At 33.5% G+C, this 17,757-nt stretch overlaps 1 protein-coding gene across 5 annotated transcripts in view; it reads left to right on the top strand.

Moving 5' to 3' along the window:
• Nucleotides 1-17,757, top strand: part of LRRIQ1 (leucine rich repeats and IQ motif containing 1) — a 108,441-nt gene that overhangs the window by 12,496 nt on the left and 78,188 nt on the right. For all 5 annotated transcript variants that reach the window (XM_071765889.1, XM_071765868.1, XM_071765878.1 and 2 more), the window contains exons 10-15: nt 103-253; nt 5,259-5,452; nt 6,235-6,362; nt 13,152-13,225; nt 13,522-13,615; nt 15,628-15,804. In XM_071765889.1, the coding sequence (XP_071621990.1) occupies nt 103-253; nt 5,259-5,452; nt 6,235-6,362; nt 13,152-13,225; nt 13,522-13,615; nt 15,628-15,804 (818 nt within the window). The remainder of the gene's footprint in view (nt 1-102; nt 254-5,258; nt 5,453-6,234; nt 6,363-13,151; nt 13,226-13,521; nt 13,616-15,627; nt 15,805-17,757) is intronic.

The raw sequence follows: 17,757 nt of genomic DNA, 5'->3' as shown, positions 1-17,757 counted from the left end.
AGGATAATAATAAAAAATTATGACAATCTACCATATTTTTATATTTAATTCTGCTCTTTCACTTCAGATGTTATTTAATGTTCTCATTTTTCTTTATTGCAGGAAAATAACATTCAGATAATTGACTGTGAAAATCTAGAAAATCTCTGTATTCTGATTTTGAATAAGAACCATCTTTCATCAGTTTGTGGCTTAGATGGCTGCACAAATCTCCAAAATCTTGAACTTTCATACAATAGAATCACTCGAATAGGTAAGAAAATGAATGAAAAAATATTCAAATTTGTATAATAGTATTTGTGTTGTTTATATTCAGAATTATACTTCCCTGTACTTCAGGGCCAGCCAGTGGCTAAGCCCAAGGAGAATGAGGAAACAGAGGTAGAGCAGGCCTGCCTATTAAAGCATACAGAAATTTACATTACTTGTATTATGACTTAGCTACTGCCATGTGACTTTTGTTAGCCAAAGAGAACTAAGTATCTTCCTAGAAGGGACACTAATGTTACCTGGACTACTTCAGTTGGAATATGTAAGTAGCCTGAGTTCAGTTTATCTACAAGAGCAATTAATATAAAAATATAAATATATATGCCTTACAACTCCAGAGTGTGTTCCTAACTGGCACAGTAAGTAGTTATATAGAAATGGCATTATCTGAGTCTGTGCACCATCCTAATAGTAGACCACAGCCTCTCTAAGGAAATGCAGCCCCATTCTGGCCTCGAGGTGTTGTTCAGTATTTCCCTCCCACCCTGGCTCTTCATTGCTGCTCATTGTTCCAAAGCTGGAACAAAGAACGAGTCTAAAGTGAAAGTGTGGAAATCATTCAGGCACAGCAGGTGTGTCAACCCCTATTGACACAGGGGTGCCCCAAAGGCAGTTATTTATGTTTGTTAGGTGCTTGTGTTACCTTTAGCAGGTAGGTAGTCAGTTGGAATTTAGATGCATCCAGATGACTCCACAGGTGCATCAGAACATGAAATCTTTCTGCTGTGAGAGAAGTGTTTGCTGTTGCCCAGCAAGGATTTTTCCATGTAGTAAATAAGATAAAGATACTGCATTGCTAACCTTGCATTATGTGGATTTGGTGTAGAGGATAATGAGGCTCCTAAGACTTTTCAACTGAGAAAAGGGCAGGAAAGTGAAAACACCCAAGAGCTTTGCTGTATGTGAGTGGAGAAGCCAATTTTTTATTTTTAGAAAGATGTACCAAGGAAGACCATTAGTGGTACCTCAAAAGCAGCATTAACAGTTGAGCAAAGGTATTAGTAAATTGCCAGATCATTACTGAAATATGATCTCTCAAGGCTTAAAAGTAGTAAATTTCCTTCAAGAAGGCAGTGCAGCAGATAGAACAGAACTAGATTTAACAGTCTGTCTATGCTCTGGGGACTTGGGCTTTGATGTATGATATACTCAGAGATTTATCAATTGAAATAAAATCTCCTGATCAAGAAAAAAGTTGCGTATGATGAACTATTTAATTTTGTATACATTACAGCATGGAACTTGAAAATTTGTCCTTCCAGTTGTATTCTTAGTACTAAATCAGAAGATGTTTCTTGCAAGGACTGCAGAGCTGGGAAAGAAAAGGAGTTAGGGAGATTTTAATTTTATTTCTCTCTATTTAAACTTTTAATTTTCTTTAAAATATGCTGGAAAGTAAGAAAGTAATATAAAACAATTATTAAGCTGATGGATGAAACACATTCACTTGAGGCATCTATATGAAGAAATGGTTTCCACTGTTACAAAAAAAAAAAAAAAAAAAAAAAAAATAACAATAAATAACAAGGGCACAGAAAATGAGAAAGCTTAAAAAGATACTTGTAGGTTTAGAGGGTTTAATGTTGATGGTTTAAGGTTTTTTTCTGCTAATATGTGCAGATTTTAAATGTTAGTTATTTGTGAGCAGAGTTTATAATACCTGAAAATAAAGCTGCTGGGGTATCAATGTTTACTATAAAAGCATACTATTACTCCAGTGAGAAACAACAAAACAAACTGCATCCCTGTGTCCAATAATGCTGGATAAGATCCTTCCTCAGATTTATTTCATTTGGTAAAAATGTCTGCAAGGTTACTGTAGGAATGACATAGTATTAGTGGATGACATTTAGGAATGTGGCATCTATGTTGAATATAGTATCTTTGTACAGGCTAAGTGGAGTAAAATACTCTTATACTTTATGTTTTGTGCAGCATGCTACTATATTTACTGAGTCTCTATGGAATTTCAGTGGGTAAATAAATATTCACAAAAATCCATTTGGGATCTGTCTCCCTACCCTCCAGAACTGCTCTGAGAATGTGTGATTAATGCAGATGCATAATACAGGATTTATTTCATTAAATAGCATATTGGTTGCAAGTGGTCAAAAAATAGATTTATGGGATGTATCCCTCCCATCTGTAAATTTCACAGGGTGTCACTTAGAATTTTTGGAAGTTGCAGTACTATGTGGTGAGTGTTCTCTGTTAATTCAGCTTTGACAAAGACTGCTGGCTTTTTCCTAAGGAGTAAGGCTTACTTACGTTTGCAGCACTTCTATTTTAGTAACTTAGTGTAGGAAACTTCACGGATACTATGATTTGTTTTTCTTTTTCCTCCTATCTTTGAAGTGCAGCATCAGTAGGGAAAAAATTAGAGTTGCTAGAAAAAATGACAGTAAAGTTATGAAAGATGTGTCTCAATAATGCTTTTCCACTTAGGAATGCATGGTCACACAAATAATTGTGTCATTAATACACTGAATTTCAATGTATATGTTTGTGTTTGGAAGATGAATGCTTTACTTAAAAATTTCACTTGATTCACAGAGTAAGCTTTTATAGGGAGTTCTATATTACCATAGTATGTTGGCTAAAATCATGGCAGTCCTAAGAAGAGCAATGCATAATAGTGGACACTTCTTTGGACCTACTTTTTTTAAGAAAGCATGTGGAAGGGTTTTTTATCAAACATCTTCAGGTTTGGGTTTTGGGTTTGTTTTTTTTTGTATTTTTTCATCTTTATGTTCACTTTCAGCTTTCAGTCCTCTCTCATAATTCATCTTTGGCACACATAGAAGTTACTTCAGAACTGCATTGATAGCTGAGATGGAGTCCCTAGCTAACAGACTCTAGCTTCACTTTTCAAGTTATTAAGAGCTACTTCTATAAATGTTCATTACACATTTTTCTGAAAACATGTTTTTCACCAGGATGCATCCTCACACTGCTATAGCTGTTGTTGCATGATAAACAGACAGTATCTTCTGGAAATGGGCAGAAGGCTTCCATGCTTATTTTTAATTTTGCATGTGTGCAGAGAAGACATTACCATCTGTTTGTATTACATTATTCTGTCTTGTATGTGTTTCTGTTGGACTGCATTTGATAGTTCCAGAATAGATTGTGATCCCATTGTATGTAGCCTTGACATGTCTGTTCCAAATGACATTTGGTCTCATTAAACAAGACAGATGAGGAGAAGGAGATGTAAAAAAGGTGCTCTAGTGCCACATACAGAATGGGGAATTTCCAGATACTGTATTAACTCCTTGCCTTTTTTTACTGTGTATGTAAAAACACAGTTTCTCAGTCCTGCTCCAGAGTAATTCAGTGCTTTTAAAGTTTCCAGTACTGCTATGCTGATAATGAAAAGTGGAAATTTAAGAATTGCTCTTGCGGGGAAGTCTTGGAAGCTGTTGTGTGAAACGAATTTTTTTTTATTTTTTTTTTTTTTTTTTTTGAGACCACTAGGTGGTGCTAGTTCCTTTTTTTATTTTTACCTAAGGATGAGCGAAAATGCATACCAGGATCTCGCAGCCAGGATATTATGTTATGGACATGTTTGAAATTCTTCCAGAATAATTAAAGATTTGTATCGTTTCCTAAAGCACATTTTTGAAGTTACAGTATAAGACATTTGTTTTAGATTTAGGATGGTATCTCTTAAATATCAGGCGATTGTGTTATTTCCACTAGGTGCTTTCCATTTTTAAATTACTGTGATTTGAAGGCCTATTTTTGACTGTTGGTTTTGTTTTGTTTTGCTTTGTTTTTAAAGTACTGCTAGTTCTGAGATTTAATTTTTTACTTCTGTGTTCTCCTAATCATTCGTTTTCTTTTTAAAAATTCTTCCTCTGTATTTCCTGTAATTCATGGTGAAAACTGCTTTCTGGTCTCATAGTATGGTTTATTCTCAGAGAACTATCACAAAGACATTCACCTCTTTAAAGCCTTCCCAACTTCTTTTTAGGAACTTTAGGAGCAGATAAAGATGAGGAAAAGTATTACCTCAAATAATACAGTCAAGGATGCATGAAAGAAAAATAAATTCATAAATTCCTCATTTTAGCTATGTTTTGTTAAGGGTGCTCCCTCAAAGGGGTTCTACTACAGAAATGCAGGAAAAACTGCTTGGACCCATAGCATCAGTGCCATTGCAGAACATCCAGCACGTACATATCTGCACAAAGTGTGTTTTTTGCCATTGTAAGAGGATGATTTGGGAAAAATCCTATGAAAGAAACAGACCCTGCTAAGGGCCTTCTCTTTTGCATCTTTTAAGAGTAGAGCTTGTACACACACACTTTCTCTCTAGCTGCCACGAGTAAGTTTGGTGAGGTTCTAATGGCCATAGAAGTAGAGCTTTATACTTACAGACCCTAAATTTTCTTTTAAAATTTCTTCATTAAAAATGTTTTATAATATAATTACTTAAACATGTTGCACGTAAGTAATAGAGTGGTGTTGGTGTGGTTTTAACATGATTTGTTCTCACCTTGCTAATAATTAAAAAAAAAAAAAAAAAGAAAAAAGAAACAAACTTTAAAAAATGAAATAATTAAAATGAAGCTTTTAAAGTGCTGTTTTAATTCTGTTAAGTAATAACTGCGACTAAGCAGCTGTTATAAAGTACATAAAGCATACTAATAGTTTTATCACTAAGAAAATGTTCTGTTCCACCAGAAGTGCTAAAGGGACCATAAACTTACTATGGCTTGGTTAATGTGAACTGTATTTCTGAAGAGATTTGTGAACTGTACTGTTTGTATATATGATAGAGCCAAAACAGAGCAATTTTTAGATCTTATACAGGACTAATATTAACTGTTAATATAGATAATATTAAGTTCAGAGTTTTCTTAGTCCTTGAAAACCAGCAGTTATATAATTATTATATATATAATATAAATATAATATTATTATATGATTATATAATAATTACTTCATTACTACTTAATTCATCTGAAATCTTTCATTTTCAGGTGGTTTGGAGTCACTGAAAAATCTTCAGCAATTAATTGTGGACCATAATCTGTTAATCAGCACAAAAGGTCTTTGTGAGGTGCCTACTCTCATACACCTAGACTGCTCTTTTAATCATCTTACACAAGTTGAAGGCATTGAGAATTGTGGCCTGCTTCAAATTCTGAAGTTGCAAGGCAATAACCTCCAGGAGGTAAAAGCTTTGAATTAGTGGCTGTTGTGCATCCATACATCTTTGTTAACAGTCATATTTTTCAGAATGCTGATCATGTGCTCTTCGTTTGCTGTGGGATGTTTGGAGGTCTTAGGTAGGCTTTTCTTTTTCCCTATTAGAGGGGGATTTTTCAGAGTTATGTATGGCTTGCTGTTAAGTATTTTCTTCCTCCTGAGCACTTGAAAAATTGTCTCCCCTGTAATTATATTTCTCACCTTTGCTTATAGCATCTAGTCTTGAGTTTTTACTATATGATGCTGATTCTTTAAGACATAACAAAACATTTTTATCATTATCTATAAGTAATGATTCAGGCTGATTTGATATATGCTGATCTTCCAAAAGTTGAAGCTTGTACTGCAGCATTTAAAATAGGAAAGTTGTTTGCTAACTGTACACTTAGTCATATTAATGAAAATTATTCTCTTGTGAATCCAGGAGATGAAAAACATTTTCAGTAAGCATCAAATAATTGCATGAATAAAACAGTGAGACTCTGGCTCTTGGGTGCTCACCCTTTATTTTTAATTATTATTTATATTGACTATTCAGACTAAGTAGAAAATACTAACAAATATTCACCACCTGATATGTAAAAATTATGTGTGACAACTGTCACATACATAGTAAGGAAATGATACATATATCCAATATGTGTTTTCTGCTTGTATTTAGTAATGATTTATGAAAAGCACCTGGTAAGCATTCCATTGCTTCTCTAATTTATATTGATTTTAAATAACTATCTCTTTTCCACTTAGCTTCCACGACTGGAAAATCATGTTCTCCTAAGAGAACTATATTTGGATGACAACAGCATTTCTACTATAAGCATGCTTTCTTTGTACTGGTTGCCTCTATTGCAGATTCTTTTTCTGTCTCAAAATAGGTAAGAAGAGACTTTTCTCCATTTACAAAACCAATATGAAGGAGTTTACTAATATAGCACCTGAAAAGTATAAAATATTGTTAAAATAGCACTGCCTTTTCCATATACTTTTTGAAAATATGTGGTTGAGAATTAATGATATTGGCTACCTTTAGCTAAGAAAATTTGAAACAGCATTAACTCTAAAAAGTAATTTTTCTGCTAAATGTTATATGAAAATAATTTCTTAGCATTGTGGCATTATTAAAACCATGATTCCTTTAGCAATTGTTTTTTGAGTATGTCTGTCAAACTTCATATTTCACAGCTAGATTATTCAAAACAGACTGTGTTAACTGCAACTAGTACAGTTAAAAGATACAAATGAGAATGTTGTTTTGTATTTTACATACATATGTTAATGCCCTCCAAAAGGCATATTTGCTGGAAGTTTTCAGTCTTATTATTCATCTTGAAAGGCATAAAATAAAAAAAAAGGATAAAGAAGAGCAACATAAAACTTGAATACACCCTAATTAGCTTTCTTTTAATTTTCTAAGCCAATCTGTATAGCTGCAGAGTTGGAATTTTTAATTCAGGAGTCAGAATTTTTATTGTCCCACTCCTTTTTTCTTGATTTAGATTGTGGTTAAAAAAGAGGAACAATAGTTAAGAATTTACAGTGTGCTTGTAGTAAAATGGATTTTAAATTAGTATAAATTGATTATTTTTCTATACTGTGACCATTTTACTCTGAACAAGATTGACCTCAGCTAAACCAGTAGAATATACATTATTACAGATAATATACAGAATATAGAATCTGAACTAATCATTTTTATGCTAGGGGAGATGCTTTTAGTGTGATTCATCTGCCTTTTTTAGGAGATTTATTTACTTTGAGACTAATCATGCCCTACCATTGCCTGTTCATTAACTATTAACAGAGTCAAAATGGCCAGCTCACGTGTGGCTGCCTGCATTTGAACAGTGAATCTAGTCTTACATGACATTTAGTTCAGTAGAGTAACTGGGAGCCTGTGGGAGAAAAAACCTGTAAGGTTATTATAAGGAGTGTCCTTCATGGAAAATTAGTATTATTTGACTATATGCATATAGTTTTATGTAACTTTTCAGATTGTTTTCATATCATCTCCTGTGAAGTAGTATGCATGTAAACTCTTGGACAGAAATACAACACCTACATATATTTACAATCTGTTCTTCAAGTTGCTGGGATGTTAGGGTGTTTTTTGTACTTTTATTCATTCTTCTGGTGTTTAGAGAAAATGCTTCCTGCTTGTGATTAACAAGAGCATTATTTGCTAAGTGTTATGAATCACACACCTTTTGATTTAATCCATTGTCTTCACTTTCTTTTTATTTGGTTTTTTTTTTTACATACAGTAGTGCTGTTCCATCTCCTTGTAGTTTGCTCCTCTTCCTTGGGTTTGTTTTTTTGTTAACATTAAAGTGCAGCTATGCTGGGTGTAAGAAAAAGTTTTCAAAGCTGCCTGAAGACCTCATGTGCCTTCTAGAGACTGAACCAACTTAGGATCGTGGTCTCAGACATCTAAGCTGTGAGATACAGCATTTGGTGCACTGAGTTTCTTTTGATGGATTGTGTGAAAGCACATATTTTGGCATCGACAAACTGGATGTGCTGAAGATAAACAACTCCCCAAGCAATTCCCTTTCTTTCTTTCCTATATCTATAGCTTATCTCTTTTTTTTTTTTTACAAATAGGACAAGATAGCCTTATGCATATTAAAAGCCTCAAAATTCCTGGCATTTCAGTAGCCTGCTCTGTTACACTCACTTTCTGTACACTTATAAGCAGCTCCATATGTGTGTGCTATAGCATAAGTAAGTTGATGTTCTGTAGAAACAGTGAAAGTAATGGACTAAGCTGTTGAAAGAATAGCTGTTTCTTTACTTTTATCCTACACCTAGTGCAATTTTGTGAGTTTTTTCAAGTGTCCACTGAGTGCCATTTCTTTTTTAATGATTGCGGGAAGCCCATCTAATGGTAACACTGTGAATCTGTATTTTTTCTAAAAGTGAAGTACTGTGGAAAGAAAATTCTAACGCAAATTTAGAGGGTATTTTTATTCCTGAGGTGCTTTGTCTGTATTATAAACCAGATATTAGCAAAGATAAACCTTCAAAAATTAATTGTTTTAAACCAACAATCTATCAACAAGGAATTATAACATATAGTGCTTAGCTTCTTCAAATATAAAAATGGCAGCTATTTTACTACTACTGCATTTCTTAAGTGTGTTATTGTGGCTTTCATATACAAAGCATATACTTGGTCAATGTGCAGTTTACCAAAGCCAGTAATTAGTATCCTCTTGAGTTGGTTACTCCAGACTTGGGACTGTGAAGGTATGTGCTCTATTTTATAGCAGCTGGAGAACACAGATGTTAAGTTAATTTTAAAAAGGCACTTTTTAAATGTTTTTCTGTTGTGGATAAAAATTTAGATGTAGAAGAGAAAAATCTTACCTCTGGGACTGAAACTAATATTTGATATGTGGTAAGAGATCATGTGGCATTTATATTTACATGTAATCCATTTAATTATGTAGTTACTTGTCAAAGACTTTTTCATTTAAAACTTTTTACAGTGAGGCCCTAAATCAATCTGCTGTTCAGGTAGCCATTACTTTTTTCTTTTTTTTTTTTTTTTTTCCCCAACTTCAAAATAGACAAATCTATCCCTCTTAAAAATTTCTGCTTTAATATGACCAATTTTTTTTTTGCTATCTCTTGTTTTTCACTACGATAACCTAAGTGTGATAGATAGGAGTGTAATATTTTTAAAAATGCAGTTATTTGTAAAACCTCTTTTTTTGAGGGGGGAAACTGGTTTGACCAGAACTAAATTCTTTGTGAACATGTTGCTCTCATGTTTTTGTATACTTCTGCAATACTAATACATACTGTTTCTAAAAGGCTTATAATAGAAATGCTAAGAAGCCAGCTCAATTCTTTCTTAGTATGTATTGTTCTCCCCACTTAAATACATATGGTGTCTATGTTTTTAACTTAATTTTTTAGATGTAAGAATTCAACTCACTGTCATTGCAAGCCATCATGCTTTGAGAATTTGATCCCTGTTTCAGAGTCATCATCATAAATCTGTATGTCATTGGAAGCTGAAATAAGTCAAGTCATAAAAAATCTATACTTGTGTAGTGTTTTTTCCCGTCCTTACCAGTACAGATTTTTTTGATGACTTCCCTGAAATCTTTGTTGATGATAATTTTATCTCTAAGTATGTGACACCATGGACAATACAGTTGAAAAACTTTCAACTAGAGTATTCAAGAAAAAAGTGGCTGTCAGATTTCCTACATTAAATTTTGGTTGCTACTTGTAAATATTGTGACTATTGCAAACTAAAATATTTTTAAAGAATGCAAAAGAAATATGGTCTTTACTTAAAGATCTAAATTAGTATATGTTTATTTTTAATTCTATTGCCCTCCTTCCCTCTAACCTCATTAACATCAATGATAATTTTTCTGTGGAGAAAAAAGCACATGCACAGCAGGATTTGGGCCATTCTAGGCAGTAACTTCTCATGTTCAGAAAAACAATTTCCATTTTTGCTGATGCATACTTGCAACCACTCTCGTGTCTTAAATCTTGTTTTCTGATTCTTGAGTTTCTGTGGCTGTGTCCTGCTCTGCTACATCATTAAATGGGAGCAGAAAGAGGAAGCGATAGCTTGCTTTTTTTCTGTGAATATCTTTTACTTTTGTGTCTTCTTTGTAATTTATATCTCTCTTATGCCCAGGGCTAGTGTGACAAGGTCAAGTAGTATTAAGTTTTCAGTAATGTCCTTTGTCTTTCTGGTTTGAATTTTCTTAGGAAAAAAATTAACAAAGAATGTCAGTAAAGGGAAAGCTATAGAATGACAGGGAAATGTTTTAACTCTCATAATACTGACAGCAGGCAAGGGTACTCCAGTAGACAATTTCTGATTCACCACAGCAAATAATAATAAAGATCCAGAGAGCTCACTCATTATGAATAGAAAAAAAAATTGTGCTATCTTTCAGACCGTGTGCAAAGTATGACTTTTTTCCTGGATACTTCTAAATATGTGAATCTGTAATCTGCATAATGTATATTCAGTCTTTGAAGCCATACTGTTATCCACTAAGATCTGTGATTATATTTTTTATAAATATTAATTATATTTATGTAATAATGACTAGTCATGAGAACCTAGAATGCTGATAGTTGTAATACTATATGTATATGGTATCTACATATAAGTACATATCTACATATATAAGAACAATGTCTACATATCTACTATATCTGCATAGAAGGCTTAATACCTTTTTTAGGGTTAATATTTCTTAATATTTATTTAATTCAATGGAAAACAGGTAGAGAGGTAATAGAACTAAATAGGACTAGAACCAGGACAAGTTAGCTATACTGTCTGATAAAGAAATAGAAGTTTAGTGACACCTAATCAATTGGTATTATATCTGTTTCCCTGAATTCGCTATTAAAGTAATATTTTTTCATATACAAATACTTGTCAACTGAACATGGAAATAATGTGGGTTTTTTCTTTTTTGCATACGATCAAAATTTGAAAAATATTAAAAAATATACAACCAACATTTTGCCCAGAGTTAAATTCATGTGTTGTTCTGTTGTATTGCCAGTCCTGGAAATACAGCACAATCACGCATTTCAGCAACAAATAAGCATTTTTGGTTTTAACTGGCTGTAAGTTTGTGGAGAGAGTGGATTTTGATTTTTTGCACGATCATGTTTCTGACCATAAGAATTCTGCTTTACAGCTTTCCAAGCCTAAACTTTCAGGAAATACTTTTTTGCCTTAAAATTAGCAGTCACAAAGTGACTACACACATTGCTATCAGTGTTACCATTCTTGCATTATGCTTAGGCTTTTTCCTTATTGGGATGAAACAAGTTATGCTAACATATTTATTTATTTTTTTTAAGATACAGTTGATTAAGAATGTGCTTATACATAAACCTTTTAATTTTAGTTGAAGAGTGGGGTTTCTACATCTTGATTTTAATTTCTCCTATCTCTAAAAAAAAAAAAAAAAAAAAAAAAGAAAAGAAAAAGAAAAGAGTTTTTAACGTGGTGGAAAAGAATCTGGGTATATTGGTCTGTAGCCAAATGAATATGAACCAGCAGTGTGCCTAGGTGGCCAAGAAAGCCAAAAGCATCCTGGCTTGTATCAGGAATAGTGTTACTGTCAGGACTAGGAAAGTGATTCCCCTTGAACTAAACACTGGTGAGGCCACACCTTGAATACTGTGTTCAGGTTTGGGCTCCTCACTACAAGAAAGTGCTGGAGCAAAGAAAAGTAAGGAAGCTTTTGAAGGGTCTAGAGCACAAGTCATAGAATAATGATTTGGGTTGGAAGGGACCTTAAAGATCACCAAGTCCCAACCCCGCTGCATGGGCAGGGACACCTTCCATCAGAAGGTCACATCAAGGGAAGCTTTAACAGTGAAGCACTGTAGCAGTACCTGCTCTTATGAGGAGAGGCTAAGGCTATTGGGATTGTTTAGTCTGGAGAAAAGGAGTCTGAGGGGAGACTTTATTGCTCCCTACACCTACATGAAAGGTTGTAGCGAGATGAAGGTTGGTCTTTTCTCGCAGGTTACAGGTGGTAGAGCAAGAGGAAAAGGACTTGAGCTGCACCAGGGAAGGCTCAGATTGGGTATTATGAAAAATCTCTTTACCAAAAGGCTTTTCAAGCACTGAAACAGGCACCCAGAGAAGTGGTGGAGTCACCATCCCTGGAGTTATTTAAAAAATGTGTAGATGTAGTGCTTAGGTACATGCTTAATGTTGGACTAGGCAGAGTTAGGGTAATGTTTGGACTCAGTGATCTTAAAGATCTTTTTCTACCTTATTGGTTCTGTGATTCTAATCTGGAAAGTAGTATCTGGAGAAAACATTCAACATTCATTCTTAGCAAGTTTCTAAGTAAAAAGACTTGAATAACAATAGACACTAATGTTTTAATAGCAATGGTAATACACATATTACCATTAAAATAATGTATTTGTACAATGTCAACCCAATTTCCATACATTTACACTTAACACTGCAAATAAGAATGTTGTCATAGCTCTACTACTGCTTTGCTGTGCACATGAAGAGTTCTGACATATGAGAAGAGCAATTCCATAACTGTCTGTATAATAGTCACCTATTTTTCATTGTCTTACAGAAGCAGTAAGACAGGGGAAACACTAAAAATACATTACAGGACAGTGCAGCCTTGTTAAGAAATATAACTGTGGCAATGATTACATTAGTTTTAGGATCTAGGAAGTAATATGCTGAGTGGAGAAGAGAAACAAACTGACAAGAATTTTGAGCAATGAGAAATGAAGGAAGAGGAAGGAAGGACACCAGTTTTTATTTCTTCTCCTGAATCAGAGGCTTCTGCTAGTATTCCAGTTGCAGTGTCTAAAGAAAAGCTTATTAAGCTGTATAATTTTTACAAGACTTCAGATTCTCAGCACTAAGTGTAAGAAACAGACTGTGAAATATTTACCATGGAAGCCACAACATCAATGAGTAAATACTAGACGATGAGCTCCTAAGACTTACTTCCAAGTTAAAATTCACAGAACTTGGTCTAGCACCTTGGATAGCTAAATGAGCATTTGCTTATAAGTAAACTGTCCTAATTATATAAGATTCTGATGCCTTTCTGTTTGTGAACTGCTACTTTATTTAAAAAAAAAAACAAAACCCAAACCCTCTTCTGTTTTGTTCTTAGATTAACTGAGCTTGTGCCTTTAAATTCATTTGTATCTTTGGAAAAGCTGGATATCAAAAATAACTGTTTGTCTGGTGAGTTGTATAAAAAACATAAAGCCCTATTCAAACAAGAGCTTCTTAATTAAATTATAAAGTTACATGAATTTGATTCTTCCCATTTATATATGAAATATTTATTCAGAAACTTAAAAATATTTTCCAAACGTAGTAGATGTAGTAGATATTAATTATATCTATATTATATAGGTGGCAGAACTGCTTTTAGTACTTCATTATTTTGGTACATTTTACTTCCATGCAAGAATTTTTAGAAATAATACATTCTGCATTCAACCTTATATTTAATTTTCTTTCCTATTACAATGCAGACCTTAACAGTGTCACTGCATGGTTAAGTGGCTGTCATAAACTAAGGGAGTTGTCCCTCAATGGAAATCCTCTTCTTCAAGAAAAAAATTGGAGGTAAGAAAGTAAATTAATTTGCTTCCATTAGAAGATTTTTTTACAAATTTTTTATTAGTGTTCCAGTGAGAAAAAAGCGAAAAAAAAGACTTGTTTGAAACTTTTAGTTGGAAGTGTTTGAGAAGTTTAAAAGATAGCTCTACAAATACATTCTTGGTTGGTTGGTTGTTTTATAAAGAACAGACTGACTTTTACACCTATGGTTCCTGCACGTGGCTTTGTGAATAAAATGCGGGGACTGTGACAATAGTTTAATCTCCCATTAGCATTGTCTCTAGTTCCCATTATTTTACAGAATTAACTGTTATTTCATTTGTAGCCTAGAGGGGAAGAGCTATCTGAATTCCAGTTTAAGTGTAAGAACTGATACTTCAGACAAGAGATTAATTTATCTAAAGGATTTAAAATACGGGATACTATAAAATATGGATTTGCTGAATACAGCAATGACTGTAACTTCAGGCAATATGTTCCAGTGAACTTTATGTAACCCCTTGATACCAACAAAGGAATTAGTTGTAAAATATTCCAATCGGTTTTGTACTTTCATGTCCAGCCAGCGGTAACACCAACAAAAGTGAAGTAGTAAGAAATTGGTTTTTAAAAATTAAACCCTGGGATCATTCTGAGCACTCCTAGGGGAATGTGTTTCAGTGCTGTAATGATTAATAGAGCCTCTTAAGTGACAGAATATTCACCAGGAAGTTTTCACTAAATGAAATATTGACTCAGCCTTTCACCAGGAGAAACCCAGCTGGAAAAACTAGTGTTGAGATCCCATAGCTCTAAGACACAATACTTCCAGCATCAATCAACTTTGATATGGCACTTTTTTAATCTATCATTATTCCATATCAGCTTTGGTAATTTCTCTTTATGTGTTCAGGGACTGTCTATCTAAACTGATCATTTTATTTCAAATGTATTTCAGACAGTGTTCTTCTTAATTTAAGGAGCAGTAGATAAGGAAAGATTTATATTTGCCAAAAACTAATTCTACCGAGCTATATTTTGGAATATTCTAACTCAGTTATAGGAACTTTCTCTGATTTTAAACTGCATATTGTCTGAGCAGGGTAATAAACCTTCATCTTCACAGGGAATAGTCAGAGTTCTAATATTTTGAAAAAGGTATTAGCTTTTTAGGAGTAAGCAGACTTTAATGTTACAATAGGTGTTCTTTCAAGAGTACTTAAGTGTTACTTCAAGCTGACAATAAAAATATTGAGTATTGATGTATTAATTTAGACAAATGCAGTCTTGAAACTTTCAACAGATTTGGTGTGGTATAAAAATACGTGAAAAAAGGTTGCAGTAGTAGTTTATATTCCACAGTAACCTAGAGGAGAGAAGATTCCAGATAAAATTAGTAGATAAGTAGATAGTAGATAAGTTTCTCATTCATTTCTTTTCTTATATCAGTGGCCCCAACTATCTTTTCATAGCAAGGAAGCATCATCTGTGCTCTCATCTCTTCCACTGACCTATGTTCAATACTTCAAAGTTGGATTTTTTCCCTGTCAGTCATACTGTTTATCATCTTGGTTTATGTGATATATGCAAATGGTAAAAGAAGCAGACCGACAATATTTAGTATTTTGTACAGTTTTTAAATCTAAACCTTTCAATATGTCAACAAAATCAGTGCCATATCTTAATCTATGACTTAGTTTGCTGTGTTGGCTACTAATGAAATGTATTACAGGTGCCTATGCACATGAGTGTCAAATTTTCCTGTTATTGTAGCTCTAGTGAACTAAGAACATTGTCATTGACTTCTCTGGGGTCAGTATTTCAGCAGTGGCCTTCATGTAGACAAAGTATTAAGAAATCCTGCCAAGTTTTGTGGTTTACTAATGATAAATTTGTAGATACTATTTTAACATATGAAGTAAGAGCAAATATGTACAAATACTTAGAAAAATATAATCATTTTTGTCTTATATGGTTGTATTAATAAAATGAGAGTTTTAGAATTAGCATAAAACTGATTAAACTTTTTCTTTTCTGAGGTCTTCTTTGTCTGAGGTCCTCCCTAGTTTACAGTTTCTTGATGGCAGAATCTACAGCTGTCATACTTTACCCACAATGGAAAGAATCAAAGGATCAGAATCAAAAACTTTTCTGGAACTGTACCAAATTCAAATTGAAGAAAATGTTCTGCTGAAAGAAAAGGCTGTTGAATTGGGGTATGTATTTATGTGAATATGAATTACATTAAAAATATCTTTTCATGTATTTTTAGTGTAGCTGTTGGTGCCTTATTAATTTTACATAGTTTTTTTGTCTGGAAACATGTTACATTAAGAAAAAGATTGGAATAATTTATTTCAGTGCAAAGATCATTTAAGAGAGATATTAAGATATGTGGGTCGTAACTTTTGTTTGCTTAAGTTTGAGAAAACAGGGGGTTCAAAACCTTCAGTTAGTAGTAGTTGAATGAATTCATGCAAACAACATAGTAAAGTGTTGTGCAGTAATAATAGCTCAAATTCTGGAAGTGGTCTAACCACATTAACTTCATTCCTAGCTTTAGAATAATCAAGCTAAATATCAGTGCAGTATGCTCTAAATTTTTCCTGCATTTGTTTTCCATATTTGTATTATTGTATGATATGATTGTATTATTCATGCTGTAAATGACTGCAAAAATATGACCTCTTTTCTCTTAAAGTAATACATCAAATGGCTCTGTTTCCAGGTCTTTGGTTTTTTCATACTTACTGCCTTTATCATTAGTAGCATGGTCAGTTGTCCAATGATACCAACTTAGGCATTGCAAGTGGGAATTTATCATTTATACCTGCCATCTTTTCATTACTTTGCAATATCTAAATAACTCAAATTTCTCATGTTTTCACACTTGGAATTATTGCATGTTTTCTTCTTTCTTAGTTCCTTTTCATTTCCTAGCATGTTCATAATATCCTTGTAGTACATTTAGTGTCCAACTTCTCTGATGATGGTTGGAAAAATAATTTCTTTGATCCTGCCAGGTATTGAACAGTATCCCAGAACAGATGAAGCATGTGATGTTTGATGGTGCTTTAGTTTGAACTTTTCTTTGTGTATATTTTTGGTTCTGGAAAAGTACCCACATTTTTTTCAGAATCTGACTATTTAGCATTTACATGTAAACCTGTATATCCATGGTGTCTTTTTACTACCTAACTGGTTTGATGTATTATTTTGATGCATTATTGGTGGTTACTAGGCTGAAATAAAAACTTCATAGCTCAAAAAACAGATTTATTCAAAAAGAAGTTTGTATTAAGAATTAGATTGAAAGTAATTTGAGATAAACTATAAAGTTCAGACAGATGACAGATGTAATGTCTAGGTGGTTCCTGGAACTCATGTTTCTCCATTAAACCTTCAAGATATGTCCTCACTTCTGTGATTTTTGGATTCTGGCTTGCAGGTGGGAAGCTTATACTTCCTAATAATACTATTTCAAAATGTTAAATCTATTTCCTTTCTGTTTCTTAAAAGGAAAAAAGGAGAGGCAAAAAAGTACTCCTCTTCCTTTATGATAGAGAAAGTTCTTTTGTCTGAGACTTAAGATCTAGTTCATCCATCTGTAAGTACGAAATGACGAATGTGGGAGAACTATGGCAGAATCTAAAGACCTAACTATAAATTTCTGAAAGATGGTAAAAAATGGGAGGGAAAAGTTATGTTAAAAAAATGTAATTGTTTATTTAGCAATTGTTTGCCTGAATGGACAACTAGACTGGCAAGAAATTTTGAATAATCAGTCTCAGACCATCCATTAACTGTTAATAGTTAATGGCATGTGCTACTTTCTGGATGCTGACTTATCCTTCTAACATCTTTATCAAAGAGCTGGAGATGGAGTGCACACTTACCAGAATTCTAGAAGCAAGAAATGCATGTTGACTGAGATGTAGACAATTTAGTAAGCGAAGGAAAAAGGAAGAAAATAAAAAAATAGAAAGTGACCAGGTTATGCAAAGCAGTCACTCACTACCTTCCACCAGCATACACCAATAGCAATAGCTACCTGGGAAAGACTCCCCACCAAGCTTCATTGCTGACCATGATGTTATATGGTGTGCAATATGGTTTTGGTCAGTTCAGGTGAGCTGTCTCTGCTGTGTCATTTCCCAGCTTCCTGCTCC

Source organism: Heliangelus exortis, chromosome 1 (assembly GCF_036169615.1).
Source record: "Heliangelus exortis chromosome 1, bHelExo1.hap1, whole genome shotgun sequence".
Taxonomy (NCBI): Eukaryota; Metazoa; Chordata; class Aves; order Apodiformes; family Trochilidae; genus Heliangelus; species Heliangelus exortis.
This window is presented reverse-complemented; position numbering and strand designations above follow the sequence as displayed.